Source organism: Ruditapes philippinarum, unplaced genomic scaffold (genome assembly GCF_026571515.1).
Source record: "Ruditapes philippinarum isolate M1 unplaced genomic scaffold, ASM2657151v2 ctg19_1_1_1_1, whole genome shotgun sequence".
In the NCBI taxonomy this organism is placed as follows: domain Eukaryota; kingdom Metazoa; phylum Mollusca; class Bivalvia; order Venerida; family Veneridae; genus Ruditapes; species Ruditapes philippinarum.
In genome coordinates this window covers 7,848-31,465 of record NW_026854201.1, presented here as the reverse complement: position 1 = coordinate 31,465, position 23,618 = coordinate 7,848, and the positions used below count along the sequence as shown (strand labels likewise).

Below are 23,618 nucleotides of genomic sequence, written 5' to 3'. Positions count from 1 at the left end.
TGTTCACAATGCAATATCCATTCAAACAATTATACAAGATAAATGATTGTAAATCAAGGGAAGCTGCACGTCCTGTATTATATCCAGTTATGTTTTGCCTAGCTCTAACTAACAGCTGTATAAATGTACATGTATTATCTATTGAAAATTAAGTGCTTAACTGCTTATGACTGTATACGTCGTGAATGGTTATTTAAAGCAACGGTATACATGTAGTGTTAAAAAATAGAACAACCTTAAAATGATCATGTACATTTCCCATTTTCAATTTGGCATGGTAATAACATAATTTAATGCGTTTGTATGCGTTTGTATTTTGATGTAGATAAACATATATGTGTCTTATTGTAACATACATTGAACAATAGTTTAAAATGACATGTACATGTTCTTATTGTTGTTTATAAAAATGTGAAAGTCATTTGAAAATAACGTGAAATGTTGACCATTATACATGTATTTATAAACGAATTAATATTGTGTATTTGGAAGGATTTTCCATGTATGTATACTTCTCGAATTCGACAGAAAAAGATAGATAGATATGTAGTAGGAAATGATATATCTGTTGCAGTTAAATGGATTTATTAACATTAAAAAGTCATTAAAAATTTTCACGTTACTTCACCATGATTGATCCTCGGACAAATGACCTTTACTGCGTTAGTTCAATTAAAATGTGAAGATTGCAGTTATCACAAGGTTAACATGGGTTTATCAGTTTATACCGGTGTTTATGTTGTGATAAAGTACTGTATACATGTACACGTTGATAAATTGTAAAATTCCACACGCAATTGCAACTGCTCTAGTGTGACGCGGGTTTTATTGCTCGGATATTAATTGTTATATATCAAATATTGTATCAACTTCTTAAATACAAAATGTGAAAGTGTTAAGGTATTTTGGATCGTAACAATAAGTTTTGATGTACATATAATATAGATCGACACTGCAGAAGAGTCGTTTATCATTTGTGATACAATAATTCAAAATCGAATTTAAAATATGGTGGCTACTGCTAAACTAGCTTCAACTTTCATTTTGTTTGGTCTTTCTGTACTAAGTGGAGTAATTTCCTGCATTACGGTAAAATGTTTGGTGCTGAAACTTGGAACTTCAACAAAATTCACTGGTGCAATCAGTCTTCTGAATTGCTTTTCCGGTGGCGTTTTCTTCGCTACTTCCGTTTTAAGTTTACTTCCGGAAGCGCGCGAAAGCATGGAACATGCATTGGAAGGTCTTGAGTTTAGTTCAGAGTATCCTTTCACCGAACTGGCAATGTGTATTGGATTTTTCATGATTCTAATGCTTGAGCATATTGCTCACAAGTGTTGCTCTTCTAATACGACATCTCGCCCAATTCGCCCAGACAATGACCCCAGATCAAAAGAACGAAATTCCATGTCAGAATCAGCCCGTGCAGATGTGGCAGTAAGTTACAAGATAGTGAGCGGGAAAAGATATAAAGGGGTGTACACAAAAGACCCTATACAAGTAGCAAGTGATTTAGAAGATTCTTCGTACCATGACGACATGACGTATCAAACATATGGCGCGGTGGACGAATCGGTCGACAGCCCGACAAAAAGACCTTATTCAGAAGTTAGAAATGACTCTGCAAATTCTAAAACGAAAGAAGTTGTATTCCAAGACAGTGATAGAATTCTAATAAGAAATGCAAAAGTTGCAAAAGAAGTTAAAATCAAATCGACAAATGAAGCTCTTACAGAAGTCAGAGATTCCGCAGACGATAATCGTGATCCTACAAGGTCAAGGTTACGAGGTCTTGTGCTATTAATAGCATTATCTTTACACATGATTTTTGACGGTCTCGCGCTTGGGCTTCTAAAAGATGATTCTAAAGTTTACGAGCTTCTAGCAGCCCTGTGTTTACACAAAGTTCTTGTATTCTTCACAATCGGGGTTCAAACTTTAGAGCTCCTCGCCTCCGTCAAGAAAACCATTTGTGTCATTGTAGTTTTCGCTTTAATGAGTCCATGTGGTGTTATAATAGGTGAAAGTATTAATCTTTCTGGCGAATCAGAAGCAAAAGATTTATCGTCTGCCATATTGCAGGGTATTGCAACCGGTACTTTTCTTTTTGTCACCTTCTTCGAGATTTTACAACGCGAGTTGGGATCCGGTGACCATGACATTTTTAAAGTATTCACAACTATTTTCGGATTTGCGCTTATTGCTTGTACACGGTTGCTTGAACACGAAGAATAATACATACTAGTTAACGCCCAGAAAGTTTAAATAAACCACTTAGCTTTTTTCTTTTTAGTCAATTTTCAGAGTAAAAATAATAATGTATTCTTAATATATGTATGTAATTTGTATGTTCGCTAGTGTGCATATTTTGTTAATCAAAGCCTTATAGTTACTTTAAAATTGCAAAAGAAGAAACGCTATATTAAATTTTTAAGAAGCACAATAGTTTAGAATAAGAGTTGATTAAAAAGCTTTGAAATTTCGTTGTAACATTGTTATGTAACAGAGCTCAAAGAAACCTCCGATTGTGAGAATGATATTTCTCTCAGTTGTGGCATTTAGGAATGTTTCTAATTCTGATGGGGCCTTCATTTTCAGTTACAGCCGGTTGAGGATTACAGAACATACGTGACTATTTTTGTATTTAGTGCTAGTGTTGATAGTGTTACATGAAAACATTATTTTTATAAAATATAGTACAGAACATACGTTACTATTTTAGTATTTAGTGCTAGTGTTGATAGTGTTACATGAAAACATTATTTTTATAAAACATAGTTTGTTAAAACAGTTACAATGTAACTTTGCATAACTTTTTAATATATATTCATCATACATTTTGCAATTCCTCTTGTATAATGTGTAAAATACATGTAATAAAATTGAACATCTTTGTCGCTTTAAAGCTACAAGATTATGTCGGTACAAACATTCATTTCTCATTGTTTCATTATTTTACAATGAAAATAATAAATAAAACAAAAACATTTATTTCCGCTTCATTGTGTGAATTCTTTAATTTTTTTCGAGTACAGTTTTTTGATTTGTCAGCACTTGTAGGTATATGTATGTAGAAAGATTGGTTTGTAGTAGTTTGTGCTCAATCCTGCTGACTGGTTTAAATGTATTCTAATCACGAGCTTGGTCGAAGTGTTTATATAATGGGGGCATGGGACATATTCGAACTTTAGCACCAGTGGAAGTTATTAATTATACATGTATATACATAATGTCGAAATATTTTGATAGTTCTGTCAGTACATTTCTTTGTTGTTTGACAGTGGCGTAAGAGCAATATTTCTGAATGATAACATGTTGATGCGCAACTTAAAGTAAGGTGGCTTTGCATGTTTTTGTGACTATCCAAAAGGAGATTTGAAAATAAAATTGAAAATGAAAGATTTTGGCAACTGTCACAAAAATAAAAAGGAAGTTTCCTGGAATATCAACTGCTGTACATTTTCAGGAAATTACCCTGACTGTTTTTCTTTTGGGTATGATTTCGGGTGTATAGGACCAAATATAAATGACATTCAATTTCTATGATAGAAACAAGCAATCAACAAAGTGTTGCAAGTAATTTCAAAGAGGTTACAGGTAGAAATGTTGATGCATTGCAGCAATTGAGAAGCTCTGTGCAAAGGAAATGCGCCCACCAAATCATTCCTGCACACATGTCATTTTCTGGTTGGATTAAGTACTAATGTACATTGTTCTGGATGTTTTGTAATTCATTTAAATTTGCATAATTACACTTATCGAATGCACTGTTCATGAGAGTGGGGCCAGATATTAAATAAAAAATGCTTTCACTGATGCCTACGGTGTAAGGAAAGTACATGTAATTCCAATACAAATAAGACTTACAATATTTGTAAATGTAATGTTAGATGACAGTAGAACAAAATTGTTCTTTTTGTGTCACTACAGTAAAAAATATAAGATGAAATAAACAATATCAAAGCATGTACATTTTCTTTTTCACCTATAATGCTACTCATTTTCTACATATATCAATAACTACTCTTGGCAAGATATATAAAAATCCATATGAAAATAAGCCAAAACAAAACTTTCATCGACTTTATTTTTCAAAGTGTCTCTCACATGTTTCGCGGCAAACTGTACATCAGGTTATAACAACAAAGCATCAAAGGGCGTCCAAGTGAGAAATGCAGCAACTACGATGAACTTGTTGACATCTGATGACCAGATATTCTCAACAACTTTTCAATGGTTAATTGGATTTAACCAGAAATGTACACATGTATATCATAGATGAATGTGCGGACAAAAGACATTGTTCAACATGAACTTTGGTAGGCTTATATTAAATGGAACATACCTTTGGAACATACAAAAGAGTAGTCAAAATGAACAAAATAAGTTTGATTTATTAATATAATTGTAACGAATATACAAACAGTATATAAAAATAGTAACAAAAGGGGACTAATGCAGTAATATAACTTCACGCATTTTTATCATGTCAAATTTAATATTGGAATTTTTGCAATATTTCAAGTCATTTGTTACAATAACAACCAAATTTTATTGTCAGAAAAAAAAAAAAAAAAAAAAAAAAGAATCTGCAATCTGCCATCTATCCACATTCACAGTTGTAAGAAAATGTTTTCAGTACATTTTGAGTTATCACAAGTTCCAATTATCGCGGGCAGATGAACAGACAGACAAAGGGGATTAAACTCACAACAATGTTGGAGCAATACCTCTTTATCTAGAAAGAAACTGCTCAATAAGTATTTAGTTTTGCTGCTGGTTAACATCTATCCTTCGCCTTTACTTTCGGTGGGATGGTTAGACTCACTGGGTAAAATATGGTATACAATATCCTGTGAGGTTGCCAGTAGAATTTCTATTACTGCTATGATTGAGAAAATATTTACTTATTACTCATAACAATGTACATTCTATTATATATTCTAAGTATCGTATTGTACTTTGTGTTACCATGATCACGTGACGTGATAATTGTTTTATTTATCTAAATGCATGACGATGTACTATGTACAAGTCTAAATAAAACGTATGTTCTGTTCTGTTCTTAATAACGCTTGCATATATCTTGATCAAAAGTAGAATAATATGAGCAGTGTCACGACAAAACCAACGTTATGCGTTTGCGACCAGCATGGATCCAGACCAGCCTGAGCATCCGCGCAGTCTGATCAGGATCCATACTGTTCGCTACCAGTTTCTCTACTTGTAATAGGGCTGGTAAGCGAACAGCATGGATCCTGATCAGACTTCGCGGATATGCAGGCTGGTCTGGATTCATGCTGGTCGCAAACCCTTTATGTTGGTTTAGTCATCACGAGGCTCAATATATTTTTTCGCCGATTCTTACAATTTTCATTCATTATCGAATATAAATCGGTGTTAGAGTTTTAAAATTTATTTTGTTGGGTGAAAAGGCGACTTTTAAGCATTTCAAGGAATACAGTATTTTACGGAAGAGCATTAGTGCCAGGTGTATGTTTTTTATTAACTCGAAATTTCGAGTTACTAACTCGAAATTTCGAGTTACTACTAATTTCGACTTACTAACTCGAAATTTCGACTTACTAACCCGAAATTTCGAGTTACTTATCTCGAAATTTCGACTTACTTACTCGAAATTTCGACTTACTTACTCGAAATTTCGACTTACTAACTCGAAATTTCGACTTACTAACCCGAAATTTCAAGTTAGTAACTCGAAATTTCGACTTAGTAACTTGAAATTTCGAGTTACTTATCTCGAAATTTCGACTTACTAACTCGAAATTTCGACTTACTAACTCGAAATTTCGACTTACTAACCCGAAATTTCGACTTACTAACTCGAAATTTCGACTTACTAACTCGAAATTTCGAGTTAATTATCTCGAAATTTCGACTTAGTAACTCGAAATTTCGACTTATTAACATTACAAGAATGGCCAAAGTTATTTTAGATGGTATAAGATATAGTAGGCAGTGCCTTTGAACGATGGAGATGGAGAACTTGGTGCCTGGACAAAAACTATTGAAATTTAACTTAAACTTAGTAATGGCATGTACACACCCGACATAAAAAATACAAGGCTTCCTTTAATTCGTACGTTCAGGTGTTCTTCATACGTTGTATTGTATCCCATCTGTTCGAACATATCTTTTCACTAATCATATTCTCCTCATCACTGTAAAAAAACCGATCCTATACTTTACGTGTGGGACATCTGAGGAAAGTATCGCGGCGTGGCCAAAATAGAGCGTGCTGAGGCCTTTGTCAAAATTGTTGGACTGACTATATTTCTTGTAAAATCGGATGCTTTTATATTGTTCCCAACATATATATTATAACAAGTATCACTTTTATCAACACAATATGAATCAAAGTATTAGTAAATAATGAATAATGTTACAAAAACATTATTAGTATAAAGAAACGTGACAGACTAACTGGCCTATACACGTCATTTTTTAAAAAAAAAACTTATTTAACACATGATATTGCACAGTTTACAATAGGGTGGGTTTTGGACTTGTTGTTTCTCCATATGATGGTTGTATGTGTGCTTAAGAAAAAGAAACACCCTGTTAACACGGAAATGTGGAAAGTGTGATTTTACATCCCCCCCCCCTCCACAAAAAAGCGAAGGATCTGTTCAGTATGTGTGGACAATTTGACCCTATAAAATTGTTCTGTTAAAAAAATGTTAAATGTGCTCTGTCAATGTGCAACAACTACACACGAAAGAAAGTATCTTGAATTCAATCCTTGCTTTCACCGGCAACCAATGAAAGTCGTGCAATGTAAGTCGAAATTTCGAGTTACTAAGTCGAAATTTCGAGTAACTAAGTCAAAATTTCGAGTAAGTATGTCGAAATTTCGAGTTACTAAGTCGAAATTTCGAGTTACTAAGTCAAAATTTCGAGTAAGTATGTCGAAATTTCGAGTTACTAAGTCGAAATTTCGAGTTAGTAAGTCGAAATTTCGAGATAAGTTACTCGAAATTTCGAGTTAGTAAGTCGAAATTTCGAGTTAGTTAGTCGAAATTTCGAGTTAGTAAGTCGAAATTTCGAGTTATTAAATCGAAATTTCGAGATAAGTAACTCGAAATTTCGAGTTAGTAAGTCGAAATTTCGAGTTAGTTAGTCGAAATTTCGAGTTAGTAACTCGAAATTTCGAGTTAATAAAAAACATACACCTGGCACTAATGCTCTTCCGTAGTATTTAGTGTGATGCTCCAACATTTTTAAATTTCACTCGGCATTTCTTTTTTGGTTGGGTGGGGGAGGGGGGTGGAAAGTCTAAAGTGTCCGTATGTTAAACTGGTCGGACGGCCGGTATTGACGTCCTATAAAATTTATAGGGAAGAACTGAATATAAAAAGAGTTTTAATTGGTCATTTCAAAATTCCAGATTGAAATCTTGGAATCTCATTGGCCATTCTAAAAGAAGTAGGATAATTTTTACTATTCTAAGATAACCTAAATGTAAAGGATAGTTCTTGCCATTATGCAATAAAATGTAAAGGATAGTTCTAAAATAAAATTTACATGATAGTTATTTAATGCTCAGATATTTAAGTTCTGTGTAACAATACTTCTTGCATTCAGATCTCTTACATTTTTCCGTGAACCGTTTATATCATGTTAGAAATGGGTACAAAATAATATCTTAGCTATCTAATTTCAAAATATTTGTACATTTTGTAGATATCTTCTTCGAAAAATGCTTAATGACAAATATCTTAGCTCTAAGCATTGCAGTTTTCTGGAAAAAAAAAATGAATGAATTTTCATATACAAGCCTATATACAAAGTGACCTAAGGGACATGATAAATACTACTCTCTACTTTTAAAGGGGACCACAAGGTGATTCTACATGCCAAATATCTTAGCTATAGACATTGTACTTTAAGAGAGATTTTTAAGACAATTAGGACACCAGATCGTAGCCATTTTCACGTTCCTTGTTGTCAAAATATGAAATCCCAGAAAAAAGTAACCAATGAACGAGTATCTGAATATGATATTTCTATCGCTATCCCTTTCTCTGTCGTCACAATAAGTAAACTGCAGAGACATTTAGCCCTTTGATGGGCACGCTCTGGAGTGTGGGTAAGTAATACCTGCACCCAAGTTAACGCACTTTGTATGTACATGTATGTATATGATTTAACTCTGACATATTTTCTACAGAAATATATGGTGGCTGATTTGGAGCACTTTTGTGGTTCCTGTTGTCGCTAGCGACAGCACAACAAAGCGCCAAACGGCGCGTTGTCGGACTTTCATCTCGTCGCCCTGTCTAACGATGCACGCCAAATTGCGCGTGGTCTCGCAGCGTGTTGTCGCGATGTCACATTATCGCTCTACTCAAATCGAAGAAATGGCTTAAATGCCAAGCGACAGGGCGAAATTGCGCCGCACGAAGTACTAGTACTGAGGGCAGCTAGTATTGGTAAAGCAATTGACAGCCTGCCCAGAAACAATGCAGTGGCTGAACTGTGCTCTGGTGAATTCAATATGGGTTTCTGCCGGGATTTGGCCCGTCATATTCAAGTCAGCATGTAACACGTCTCATAAAATTGTGTGTGTGTTTTATCTTTATAACACCAAAGGTTTCAACTCTCAAAATGGTTGAGTCAATGGCCAATCAGTGGGCATGCTCTAAAGTGCGGGTAACTAATACCTGCATTCCAGTTAACGCACTGTGCATGCAAATTACATACGATTTAACTCTCACATTTTCAACAGAAATGTCCCCAAACTATGATACAATTTTAACATGTATTATTAATAAATACTATATACTTATATGTCCCATGCCCCCATTATATAAACATTTCAATCAAGCTCGTGATTAGAATACATTTAAACCAGTCAGCAGGATTGTATGAAAGACCGGTGGGGACATTTAAACTTCATGAATTCCAGATTTCATCTTCATGAATCGCATTGCAACTTCACGAACCCACGATTCGTACTTCATGAAGTTACAATCGTGAATTCTCTAAGTTGGAATCGTGAATTCGTAAATTTGAAATAGTGAATTCACGAAGTTAAATTCATGAAGTTGAATATTGAAATCGTGAATTCATGAAGTTGAAATGTGAAATGGCCCTACCGGTCTCTCGTATGACTGAGCATAAATTGCTACAAACCAAGGTTTTACATACATGTACATACAAGTGCTGGCAAATCAAGAAACAGTACTCGAAAAGTAAATTATTTTAATACACAAGCGAATTTATTTAGATTCTATTTTTTTTTTGCTAAAGAAAAGAAACAATCATAAATGAATGTTAGTTTATACGACATAATCTTGTGGTTTAACCGCGACATAAAGCATTTGTTCAATTTTATTACATGTATTTTACACATTATACAAGAGGAATTGCAAAATGTATGATGCATATATATTAAAAAATTAAGTATACATGTAGTTACATTGTAACTGTTTTAACAAAATATATTTTATAAAAATAATGTATTTATGTAACACTATAAACACTAGCACTAAATACAAAAAATTGTCACGTATGTTCTGTAACCCTCAACCAGCTGTAACTGAAAATGAAGGCCCCAGAATTTGAAACATTCCAAAATGCTATCTTCACACATAAGAGAAATGTCATTCTTACATTTGGAGGTTTCTTTGAGCACTGTTACACAACAATATATTTCAACAAAAGTACCGTCTGGAAATATCTTCTTTTCTCTGCTATCTTACTTCTTCTTTTCCTCTTTTTTCATATAGTTGATTATTTTACAAAACATATTTTTTAAACCTTCTTCTAAGCAACTACGAACTATACCATAAGATTCATTTTTATTAAACAATTACTCATTGTTCTTTCAAGCATATCCATGTACATACATATACACACTGACAATATATAGCAAATAAAACTAATATAGGACCTATATAAGCATCAGCTTTCGGTTCTGATCCTTTTTCATTCGTTTCATGTGATGTAAAATTCTATTTGCAAATTGTAAATGTGTATACTTGTTTGAAATAAACTATGTTTAAACTAACAAAAGTTCAAAGCTTTGTTAGGAAATCGGGATAGTCAACTCTTATCCTAAAACATCCCAAGTTACTATATTACAAAATGTTATGTTGAAATATCGTAATTGGAAGTTTTGTTTTCGTCAAATTAAGGAAAAACTGATTAGTAAATTGTACTTCATAAAAATGTTAATATCGCGCTTCCTTTTTTCACATTTTAAAGTAACTATAACAGGAATGAACATTCAAATTTTACATATATTAATGAGACATTATCAATTTTACTCTGAAAATTGGCTTAAACGAAATAAGCTAACTGGTTCATTTGAACTTTCTAGACGTAAGTTTGTATTATTCTTCGTGTTCAAGCAACCGTGTACAAGCAATAAGCGCAAATCCGAAAATAGTCGTGAACACTTTAAAAATGTCATGGTCACCGGATCCCAACTCACGTTGTAAAATCTCGAAGAACGTGACAAACAGAAAAGTACCGGTTGCAATGCCCTGCAATATGGCAGACGATAAATCTTTCGCTTCTGATTCGCCAGAAAGATTAATACTTTCACCTATTATAACACCACATGGACTCATTAAAGCGAAAACTACAATGACACAAATGGTTTTCTTGACGGAGGCAAGGAGCTCTAAAGTTTGAACCCCGATTGTGAAGAATACAAGAACTTTGTGTAAACACAGGGCTGCTAGAAGCTCGTAAACTTTAGAATCATCTTTTAAAAGCCCAAGTGCGAGACCGTCAAAAATCATGTGTAAAGATAATGCTATTAATAGCACAAGACCTCGTAACCTTGACCTTGTAGGATCACGATTATCGTCTGCGGAATCTCTGACTTCTGTAAGAGCTTCATTTGTCGATTTGATATGGACTTCTTTTGCAACTTTTGCATTTCTTATTAGAATTCTATCACTGTCTTGAAATACAACTTCTTTCATTTTAGAATTTGCAGAGTCATTTCTAACTTCTGAATAAGGTCTTTTTGTCGGGCTGTCGACCGATTCGTCCACCGCGCCATATGTTTGATACGTCATGTCGTCATGGTACGAAGAATCTTCTAAATCACTTGCTACTTGTATAGGGTCTTTTATATACAGCCCTTTATATCTTTTCCCACTCACTATCTTGTAACTTACTGCCACATCTGCACGGGCTGATTCTGACATGGAATTTCGTTCTTTTGATCTGGGGTCATTGTCTGGACGAATTGGGCGAGATGTCGTATTAGAAGAGCAACACTTGTGAGCAATATGCTCAAGCATTAGAATCATGAAAAATCCAACACACATTGCCAGTTCGGTGAAAGGATACTCTGAACTAAACTCAAGACCTTCCAATGCATGTTCCATGCTTTCGCGCGCTTCCGGAAGTAAACTTAAAACGGAAGTAGCGAAGAAAACGCCACCGGAAAAGCAATTCAGAAGACTGATTGCACCAGTGAATTTTGTTGAAGTTCCAAGTTTCAGCACCAAGCATTTTACCGTAATGCAGGAAATAACTCCACTAAGTACAGAAAGACCAAACAAAATGAAAGTTGAAGCTAGTTTAGCAGTAGCCACCATATTTTAAATTCGATTTTGAATTATTGTATCACAAATGAAAAAAAAAACTCTCTTGCAGTGTCGATCTATATTATATGTACATCAAAACTTATTGTTACGATCCAAAATACCTTAACACTTTCACATTTTGTATTTAAGAAGTTGTTAAAAATTAATATAACAATTAATATCCGAGTAATAAACCACGTCACGTTAGAGTAGTTGCAATTTCGTGATAATCGGAATAAATGTTGAATTTTACAATTTATCAACGTGTACATGTATACATTACTTTATCACAACATAAACACCGGTATAAACTGATAAACCCATGTTAACTTTGTGATAACTGCAATCTTCACATTTTAATTGAACTAACGCAGTAAAGGTCATTTGTCCGAGGATCAATCTTGGTGAAGTCACGTAATAAACTTTAATGACTTTTTAATGTTATTAAATCCATTTAACTGCAACCGATATATCATTTTATACTACACATCTATCTATCTTTTTCTGTCAACTTATCGAATTCGAGTATTAAAGACATATTTAAACACTGATATTTACTTACATGTCCAAAATGTGTACATGTACGCTTATATATAATTATAATAGTGAAAATAGGCTGCTTATTTCATATATTTCCAAATGAAATACAAGTTATTTATAAACAACAACAATTACGTGAATATGTAACTTTAAACTATTGTTCAATGGATGTTACAATAATACACATATGTTTATCTACATATAGATAAAAACGTATAAAATTGTGTTATTACTATGTGAAATCGAAAATGGGACATACATGTACATTTAAAAGTTGTTCTATTTTTTATCACTATATCGTTAGTTTAAATAACCGTCCAGAACGAATACATATATGTACATACAAGCTGTCATAAGCAGTTAAGCACTAATTTTTCAATAAATAATACATTTGAACAGCTGTTATTGAGAGGCAAAATATAACTGGATATAATACAGGAGGAGCAGCTTCCCTTGAATTATATTTTTTTAGCTTGTGTAATTGTTAATGGATAGCTGTGAACATGTTAAACGTCTCATGTATTTATTTGTCTGTCATTTAGTTTATATATTTGTCAAATTGAAATCAAGTACAAATATGTATATGTGTTTCAAATTCCTCTCTGGTTTGTGTCAATTAAAAAAGATATAAAAATCATATTAAATGTAAACATTAAATTATACAAATATTGAAAAATTAAAAAAGAATATTAACTAGGAATATTAGGATTAGTTCATATTTTTTTTGTCCAGGCTACCTGTGATTTTATTCCCTTAAGTTGTCTTATTTGGTTATTTTGCCGAAACTATCATTCATCAACCATTGGCAAAAGTTTTCCGACACACGCAGACAGAATACGATCGCAAACAAATGCTTTTAAATAAAGCACTTAAAATAAATAGGTCAATGCAAGACTTGTTTACCAGGTACCCAATATTAAGTCTTCCCGCTTTTATGTTTTTATTTGACCTGTCGGACATCAGACGACAACATTTTGGACTCTTCGGTAAATTAAATAACGTTGCGATATTATAAGTGAACTAAACAAATAGCGTAAGAATGTTCAAGTTTAACTAAATTTATTTAGGCTATGTAAGCCCTTTCGGACGACAAGAATATGAAATATCTCGAATTTCAATATACGATCGTGCTTAAAAAAATAACATTAAAATAGGATACAGATCGGGACTTGCGGTTGTGTAATAAGCAATAAATAAGCAGTAATAAATAATGCTAAAACTTTAAAATGGAAAATGTTAAAAAATATAATTCAAATGACTGCATCGAAGCATAATTTCCGTATTTTTTAACTTTAGCCAAAACACAATATTTAAGGCGAAATCTTTGTCAAAAAAGGAAATAATAAACTGAAAATTCAAGTTTTTTTTCTGTAAAAATGATTTATTTTTGCCTTGTGGTATGAAATTTCATAATGAAAATACATCCTGTATTTATAGAAGAAAAAAAAAACTGAAACATCCTATGTACTGTTACAGTAAATACATCAGTGATTACCCTTTTTACATCATACAAGTTTAATGTTTTGATTTGATTCACCCTTAAAACGCATTGAATTACATTAAATGAAGAAAGAGGATATTTGAAACAGATTTGTCAATGTACCACAAAGCGACACGATTCCAGATTTATGTTAATTTATATAAAATTTGTTGTTGTTAGTTAATCAGGTAACGTTATATACCTCATAGCCTTGCATCTATTTTTTTAAATCCAAAAACGGAAAAATTAAGAATGCTTTGATAATTAAGTGCTTTCTACTATCAAAACCCAATATGACTCGTGAAACAATTCAATATTCTTTTCATAAACTCATTACGTAATGGGAAAATTGTCGTCTCCTAAAATTTAAATTAAGGTCCATCATTTTTTTTTGGTTCTACTAAATATCCTCGAATCAAAAATAATGTTCTGGTAACAAGCAAAACCTATCCACGATACGCTAAGATTTCATAGCTTCATAGATTTATTTTTTTAAAATTAGAGTTTTTGACACTTTTTAATGGTGTGTAGCTTTGTGAATCTGTTCCGTTTTGAAACTCTAATTTTATGTAATGGGTTTGTCCTGTCCTGGTTTAGTTTTTGAACTTTTGAGAGTTTTATGACAACGTGACATCAAGCTGGTATGATATGATAGAGTACGAATGTACTCTAATATATATCTCAAATATCCTAATTGATGTACATTTGTTATATATATACGTACATGTATATGCACTTTTACACAAACGTTGATATCTGTGACCTGTCGCACGGACTAGGGAGATAAATTTCACCGTATATGCCCAGTAACGCCAAAATGTGAAAATAACTCACGAATACGTAAACTTGATGAGAAGACGTATTGAAGCAATCATTAGAGCCAGAGGTGATCATAACAGGTACTAGGGTGCATTAGAACTTCGATTATCAGACAAACTCGCAAGCAATTTTAAGTTATCACCACTGAAAAGCAACCTAATGGCAAAAGTTTTAAAATGACAAAATCACTTTTGACCCCTACCTTACATTGGACGTCTTTTAACATTTTGACGCATGCCCTAGAAAAATCACATTGCATAAATTCTTCAGTAAGACATTGCTGTATAATGTCCCATTTTGGTTTGACACTATCCCGATCATATGTTCAGATATCAAATAACATATTGTCAGGTTTCTTTTTTTGTTGTTGAGTGTATTATTGCAAGTAATTTCAAAGTGGTTATGAAGTTAATTATATTGGTATTTTTGCAATATTTAAAGTCATTTGTTTCAATAGCAACCAGATTTTATTTTCAGAAAAAAAAAATAAAGTATTGCATAATCTCTAAACTGCCATCTGTTCATATTTAAAGATTTAAGAAAATATTTTCAGTACTTTTTGAGTTATCACAAATTAGAGTTCTTGTGAGCAGATGAACAGACCAAGGGCAAACCTTAAGTTTATGACATTTGAGCCACATCACGACAAAACCAACATAGTCCGTTTGCGACCAGCATGGATCCAGACCAGCCTGCGCATCCGCGCAGTATGATCAGGATCCATGCTGTTCGCTATCAGTTTCTCTACTTGTAAAAGGGTTGGGTAGCGAACAGCATGTATCCTTATCAGACTGCGCGGATGCGCAGGCTGGTCTGGATCCAAGCTGGTCGCAAGCCCATTATGTTGGTTTTGTCGTGACGCGGCTCAATTATGTTCATGTTTCAAGTTATATTTTTATGCTCCCCGAAAAATTCGGGGGAGCATATAGTCGCCGCCTTGTCCGTCCGTCTGTCCGTCCGTCCACTTTTCTTGTCCGGGACATAACTTTGAAACAACAAGAGGTATAAACATGAAACTTCGTAGGTAGATAGACCTCATTGAGAAGGTGTGCAGTGAAGAACTGTAACTCTGCCTTGCCTAATTTTTAAATTATTCCCTTTTGTTTATTTTACAACTTTGAACTTTGTCCGGGATATAACTCTAAAACTGTAAGAGGTATCAACATGAAATTTTGTAGGTAGATAGATCTCACTGAGGAGTGTACAGTGCACTAGAACCGTAACTCTGCATTGCCTAATTTTGAATTAGCCCCCTTTGTTTTATTTTATTTATCTTTGAACTTTGTCCTGGTCATAACTCTAAAACTATAAGAGGTATCAATATGAACTTGTAGGTACATGTAGATAGATTTCATTTGAGCAGGTTGCAGTGCACAAGAACCGTAACTCCTCCATGCCTAAATTTTGAATTATTTTGGAGTTATTGCCCTTTGTTCAATTTACACTTTGAATTTTACCCGGGACATAACTCTGAAATCTTTAAGAGATATCATCAGGAACTTTATAGATAGATAGATCTCATTGAATAGAAGTGCAGTGCAAAAAAAAAAAAAAAACATAACTCCGCCTTGCCTAATTTTGGAGTTTTTGCCTTTTTGTTCATTTTTATACTTTCCTGTGTCCAAAACCTTCTCGGGGAGCATCACCCGTTCAACCGTTTCTTGTATTTTAAGGTATAAATGGGTCCAACTATATTGCTATTTCTTTGCCGAATTTTAAGTATATTTGTTGTTGTCATAGCAAACAATGACGTGTATAAACTCCAAACTGTCATCTATCCATATTTCTTTGCGTTATCACAATAAATTGGTATTTTAGCCATGTTTTAAATCTGTTTCTTGTCAAAGAAACCTAAATTCTGAACATGGGAGAATAAAAGAAGAGGGCCATGATGGCCCTGGCTCGCTCACCTGAGACTGAAATTGCTAGAAAATGTAAAATTCTTTTTCAAAATTCAAGTCAGTAGTGAGGTCACATTTGATTGCACTCTTTTACCCAATTTTCTGCCTCGTTTTTCAAAATACTTGAAGTTGTCTGCTTCGAAATATGCTTAATGCCACTTATCTAAGCTCTAAGCATTGCAGTTTCAGGGCAAAAAATGAATGGATTTCCCTATACAAGCCTATATACAAAAATGACCTACGGGGCATGATTAATATTACTTTTGTAGATGACCACAAGGTGATTCTACATGCCAAATATCTTAGTTATAGGCATTTCAGAGAGGAGATTTTAACGGCACTTACGACATAAGGGATCCCAGAACGTAGCCATTTTTCACGTTCTCTGTTGTCACAATATGAAATCAAAGAGAAAGTAACCAATTAACGAGTATCTGAATATGATATTTCTATCGCTATCCCTTTCTCTGTCGTCACAATATGTAAACCCCAGATAAAATGATCCTTTCAATGGGCATGCATTTGAGTGTGGGTAAGTAATCGGACTTTCGTCTTGTCGCCGTACGTCAAACGGCGCGTGGTCGTGCAGCGTGTTGTCGCAATGTCACATTGTCGCTAGACTCAAATCGAAGAAATAGCTTATAAGCCAAGCGACAGAGCGACATCGCGCCGCACGACAACGCGCCCTTTGGTGTGCTTTGCTGGCGGACAAGGCGGAAGATGACGGTGCGACAATGCGCCGTTTGGCGCGCTTCGCTAGCGACAAGGCAAGACGAAAAGGCGATGGCGATATAGGTTCTGTTGTCGCTATCGACAACGCAACGCGCAAAGTGTACCAAATAAATCACCAATCTATGATACATATTGTTGAGAAACTCTAACAAGAAATGACCATTATCAAACGCTAAACAGTAGAATATCATATTATCTTACTTTAAAGATGGCAACAATGTTAACAGTGGGCCTTTTCTTGCGTTTATAATGAAATTCAATTACAAATATCTTAAAACTACATTATGTTTTGAAATTAATTAATTATACGTTGGGACTTCATTTAAAGGTCCATATACATGTAAAGCATAGTTCTAGAAACAAGTATATAAATAATCATGAAAAGATTAACAAATATATAACAGATGTAAGTCATCAATGTATATAACATTCGCTGTTATAACTTTCATGAATATGGATTTACATTTCCATCTCGTGTATTACATTACAGGTGCAGAATATATAATTAGGTCTCAACAGACGGTAGGATTTATGTACAGCACTAATAAGAGATAAAATGTACAATTTTTCAAAGCAATACAACACTTGCATTCAGACGGTAATTCTACACTGTAGGAATCATCTGAGGTTTCTCTAAAAAGGATCCCTCCCAACTGATCTTTTACATACTTTACTCACTAAATACTTTTTTCGCCATGAGTAATGATTGAAACACCTCTATTTAAAAAAAAATAAATATATTTTTTTAATGTGAAGCCTGACCGAGACTCAAACCTGGAACCCTCGGAATACCGTACTGCGGATCTACTGACTACAAACTACCTCCCCTCCCCTAATTAGAGAACAGTTCAATACCGTGACATAATCATTTTCGGAATAATTTGGGATTCGAACATAACACAACGAAGAGTTTTTCAACATCATTTTTACCCCATCTTACTACTATGTTTACCTTTTAGCCCTTATTACTCTGGAATTCATTCATTACACCCATTATCAGGAGATAATTTGGTAATATGTTACTTGTCATTGTGGGAGGTCTGTAGAAATCTGTACGACAATATTTTCAAAATAGAACATGTCCTATCCCTTACATCTAGAATTCAAGAAATAGTAGCCTTCACACATTAAGATTTGCCTGTACATCTTAGTTTTAATTGGTGTTGTACTTCAAAATCCTACCCTCTGTTAAGGCCTCAACAGACGGTAGGCCTTAAGATAACGTGCCCGAACACGATATCAGCAATGTCCGCTCCTAGTAAGAATACATCTCGTATCATATTACAATACTTATTATTACCTTTACCCTACATTCGGGGGAGCATATAGTCGCCGCCTTGTCCGTCCGTCTGTCCGTCCGTCCACTTTTCTTGTCCGGGACATAACTTTGAAACAACAAGAGGTATCAACATGAAACTTCGTAGGTAGATAGACCTCATTGAGAAGGTGTGCAGTGAAGAACTGTAACTCTGCCTTGCCTAATTTTTAAATTATTCCCTTTTGTTTATTTTTACACTTTGAACTTTGTCCGGGATATAACTCTAAAACTGTAAGAGGTATCAACATGAAATTTTGTAGGTAGATAGATCTCACTGAGGAGGTGTACAGTGCACTAGAACCGTAACTCTGCATTGCCTAATTTTTGAATTAGCCCCTTTGTTTATTTTATACTTTGAACTTTGTCCTGGTCATAACTCTAAAACTATAAGAGGTATCAATATGAACTTTGTAGGTACATGTAGATAGATTTCATTGAGCAGGTGTGCAGTGCACAAGAACCGTAACTCCTCCATGCCTAAATTTTGAATTATTTTGGAGTTATTGCCCTTTGTTCAATTTTACACTTTGAATTTTACCCGGGACATAACTCTGAATCTTTAAGAGATATCATCAGGGAACTTTATAGATAGATAGATCTCATTGAATAGAAGTGCAGTGCAAAAAAAAAAAAAAAAAAACATAACTCCGCCTTGCCTAATTTTGGAGTTTTTGCCTTTTGTTCATTTTTATACTTTCCTGTGTCCAAAACCTTCTCGGGGAGCATCACCCGGTTCAACCGTTTCTTGTATTTTAAGGTATAAATGGGTCCAACTATATTGCTATTTCTTTGCCGAATTTTAAGTATATTTGTTGTTGTCATAGCAAACAATGACGTGTATAAACTCCAAACTGTCATCTATCCATATTTCTTTGCGTTATCACAATAAATTGGTATTTTAGCCATGTTTTAAATCTGTTTCTTGTCAAAGAAACCTAAATTCTGAACATGGGAGAATAAAAGAAGAGGGCCATGATGGCCCTGGCTCGCTCACCTGAGACTGAAATTGCTAGAAAATGTAAAATTCTTTTTCAAAATTCAAGTCAGTAGTGAGGTCACATTTGATTGCACTCTTTTACCCAATTTTCTGCCTCGTTTTCAAAATACTTGAAGTTGTCTGCTTCGAAATATGCTTAATGCCACTTATCTAAGCTCTAAGCATTGCAGTTTCAGGGCAAAAATGAATGGATTTCCCTATACAAGCCTATATACAAAAATGACCTACGGGGCATGATTAATATTACTTTTGTAGATGACCACAAGGTGATTCTACATGCCAAATATCTTAGTTATAGGCATTTCAGAGAGGAGATTTTAACGGCACTTACGACATAAGGGATCCCAGAACGTAGCCATTTTTCACGTTCTCTGTTGTCACAATATGAAATCAAAGAGAAAGTAACCAATTAACGAGTATCTGAATATGATATTTCTATCGCTATCCCTTTCTCTGTCGTCACAATATGTAAACCCCAGATAAAATGATCCTTTCAATGGGCATGCATTTGAGTGTGGGTAAGTAATCGGACTTTCGTCTTGTCGCCGTACGTCAAACGGCGCGTGGTCGTGCAGCGTGTTGTCGCAATGTCACATTGTCGCTAGACTCAAATCGAAGAAATAGCTTATAAGCCAAGCGACAGAGCGACATCGCGCCGCACGACAACGCGCCCTTTGGTGTGCTTTGCTGGCGGACAAGGCGGAAGATGACGGTGCGACAATGCGCCGTTTGGCGCGCTTCGCTAGCGACAAGGCAAGACGAAAAGGCGATGGCGATATAGGTTCTGTTGTCGCTATCGACAACGCAACGCGCAAAGTGTACCAAATAAATCACCAATCTATGATACATATTGTTGAGAAACTCTAACAAGAAATGACCATTATCAAACGCTAAACAGTAGAATATCATATTATCTTACTTTAAAGATGGCAACAATGTTAACAGTGGGCCTTTTCTTGCGTTTATAATGAAATTCAATTACAAATATCTTAAAACTACATTATGTTTTGAAATTAATTAATTATACGTTGGGACTTCATTTAAAGGTCCATATACATGTAAAGCATAGTTCTAGAAACAAGTATATAAATAATCATGAAAAGATTAACAAATATATAACAGATGTAAGTCATCAATGTATATAACATTCGCTGTTATAACTTTCATGAATATGGATTTACATTTCCATCTCGTGTATTACATTACAGGTGCAGAATATATAATTAGGTCTCAACAGACGGTAGGATTTATGTACAGCACTAATAAGAGATAAAATGTACAATTTTTCAAAGCAATACAACACTTGCATTCAGACGGTAATTCTACACTGTAGGAATCATCTGAGGTTTCCCCTAAAAAGGATCCCTTTACATTGATCCTTTACATACTTTACTCACTAAATACTTTTTTCGCCATGAGTAATGATTGAAACACCTCTATTTAAAAAAAATAAATATATTTTTTTTAATGTGAAGCCTGACCGAGACTCAAACCTGGAACCCTCGGAATACCGTACTGCGGATCTACTGACTACAAACTACCTCCCCTCCCCTAATTAGAGAACAGTTCAATACCGTGACATAATCATTTTCGGAATAATTTGGGATTCGAACATAACACAACGAAGAGTTTTTCAACATCATTTTTACCCCATCTTACTACTATGTTTACCTTTTAGCCCTTATTACTCTGGAATTTCATTCATTACACCCATTATCAGGAGATAATTTGGTAATATGTTACTTGTCATTGTGGGAGGTCTGTAGAAATCTGTACGACAATATTTTCAAAATAGAACATGTCCTATCCCTTACATCTAGAATTCAAGAAATAGTAGCCTTCACACATTAAGATTTGCCTGTACATCTTAGTTTTAATTGGTGTTGTACTTCAAAATCCTACCCTCTGTTAAGGCCTCAACAGACGGTAGGCCTTAAGATAACGTGCCCGAACACGATATCAGCAATGTCCGCTCCTAGTAAGAATACATCTCGTATCATATTACAATACTTATTATTACCTTTACCCTACATTCGTGTGTGTATATTTGCACTGGTAGGATGTTGTAAAGAAAAGGGTAAAATTCAAGGTTATTTTTTATATTTAAAAGATGGAATATGAATTATGTTTCGTAGTATTTTCTTTGCATTATTTAAAACGATTAAACATTTTGACTGCATTGTAAGATGCTTTCAACAGAATAAGAATTTGTCCTTTGTGACCTATTGACGAAGAATTTTCTTAAACGTTTTGTTCTTCTGCATATCAAATCATACTGGTAGAAATTTATGAGTCATGTACTAGTCAGTTGCGTTTTGTTTGTTTGTTTGTTTCATTTTACGCCTTTTTCAACAGTATTTCAGTCATATAGGCGTGTAGTTTCCTAACCATTGTTCCTGGAGAGTTACACCAGTACTAGACTACCTTCCTCCGCGCTAAACTACCAAAGCATCTCCCGGGGATCGAACCCACCCCAGAGAGGTAACTGGATTAGAAATCATCGAATATAACCCCTCGACCACGGAGGCGGTAGTCAGTTGCGTGATAATCGGGATGGGCCCCCTGCAAAACCGGGGATTGTGCTATGTCGTATTTTCGCTTTGCGGGGCGCCAGGCGATAACTTGAAAATACGTCAAAGTGATGACTGTGTCGTACTTCCGCTTTACGGGACGTAAGTCGAAGACACAAGGATACGAAAGAGTAATGACATTGTCATATTTCTTTACGTTATGACGTCATATGGAACAGCAGAGAGTGGGATAGCGACTTTTTTTCAGTGATGTAAGTGGGGATGATTTCGAGGACGGCATGATCGGTAGGTAAACATTAACTGTATATTGCAAATTTTGTCGTAAATCAATACTAAGGCCGTCATAATTATAGGGCCAGAAACTATTTCTTGCAACTTTGGGGGTAAAGAAGTGTCATAATGACATAATTTTGCTATCTCTTTTAAGCACAAAGGGCTTAAAGGTGAGCTTTTATGACGGAAATTTCTAAATGATTTAAATGCCCTCCAAGCCAACATTTTGAATTTTGATCAAACTTCAAAGAAAAGTGTATATATAAATGAAAAGTGTATATACAAATATATATATGTTAATGGTTCCAGTCGGAGTATATAAGTAAGTCACATGAGCTGAAAATACACTTTTAAAATCTTAAAAAAAACTTTTCCTTAAACCACAATGTCTAACCACAAAGATATTTTGCATGTACATTTAGCATCAACTTAAAGCGGTATAAACATTTCAATGATTTATCTTTAGAATCAAAATTGGCTCTACCCTGGGATCATATAGTTTACAAAGATTTGTGCTAGGAAAGATATTTAAGTTTATAGTAATGTGAAACTACAGAGCTAGAGCTCAGGTATTTGGTATGAAGCTCATTGTCAAAATGACCTCAATAGATGTTATTAAGATCATGCTTTGGAATATAATATTACTTAGTTTCCAAAGGCTTATAATTTAAAGGAAAAGAACATTAATTCTATTTCTACAATTCCAAGTATCAGTAATTGGGATGTTTTTGTTTTGTTTTTATTTTTGGGTTTTACGTCACATCGACACAGTATAGGTCATATCGCGACGTTCCAGCTTTACTGGTGGAGGAAGACCTCAAGTGCCCCTCCGTGCATTAATTGGGATGTAACATGACCTTGTGACCATCTACAATATAAACCAAACTCTTGGAGTAAGAATTTTTCCCGCCCCGGTTTCCCCTTTGTTACATCGACCTGTAAAAGAAACATTTTTCAAACATCCTCCTGGATCTGCAATGACCAGATCTTAGATATTTGGTATTAATTAGCATCACCATTTTGACTTAATATAGATTTTGAATAGATATAAATTATGCATTCAGGATGAAAAGAGGCCCGCCCTGGGTTCTCTAAGTTTACATTAGATTGCTACTAGTTGGCTGTTATATTTGGCTTTACTCTTGAATTATCTAATGGACTTGGAATTTTAAGACACAATTTCTCGTAAATAACTTGTGTGCCTCCTGAAACAAATCCGCATGCACAATATATGTTGTGCAATTAATATACATATAATAAGTAATTGGCATATTGAAAAAAATCGTAACATTGAAGGTGTAGAATTGGCATGATACATTTAAACTAATTTTCGAGGTGCGGGTATTAGGTATAAAATAATAAATTGTTTTCTTTCAGGAAAACCGATTGATGGTTATGAGTTTAAAGTAGTTGATGACAACAGAGATGTTGTTCCGATTGGTCAAAAGGTGAGCTGTGCG

At 34.4% G+C, this 23,618-nt stretch overlaps 2 protein-coding genes across 2 annotated transcripts; one reads left to right on the top strand and one right to left on the bottom strand.

The window, feature by feature from the left end:
• The first annotated feature begins 1,221 nt into the window (after window positions 1-1,221).
• On the top strand, window positions 1,222-2,232 carry LOC132739406 (protein zntD-like). The gene has a single exon (XM_060727107.1). The coding sequence runs from the start codon at window positions 1,222-1,224 to the stop codon at window positions 2,230-2,232; it is 1,011 nt and encodes a 336-aa protein (XP_060583090.1).
• Window positions 2,233-10,355: 8,123 nt separating this feature from the next.
• LOC132739386 (protein zntD-like) lies at window positions 10,356-11,366 on the bottom strand. Its single transcript, XM_060727075.1, has one exon. The coding sequence runs from the start codon at window positions 11,364-11,366 to the stop codon at window positions 10,356-10,358; it is 1,011 nt and encodes a 336-aa protein (XP_060583058.1).
• Window positions 11,367-23,618: the final 12,252 nt, after the last annotated feature.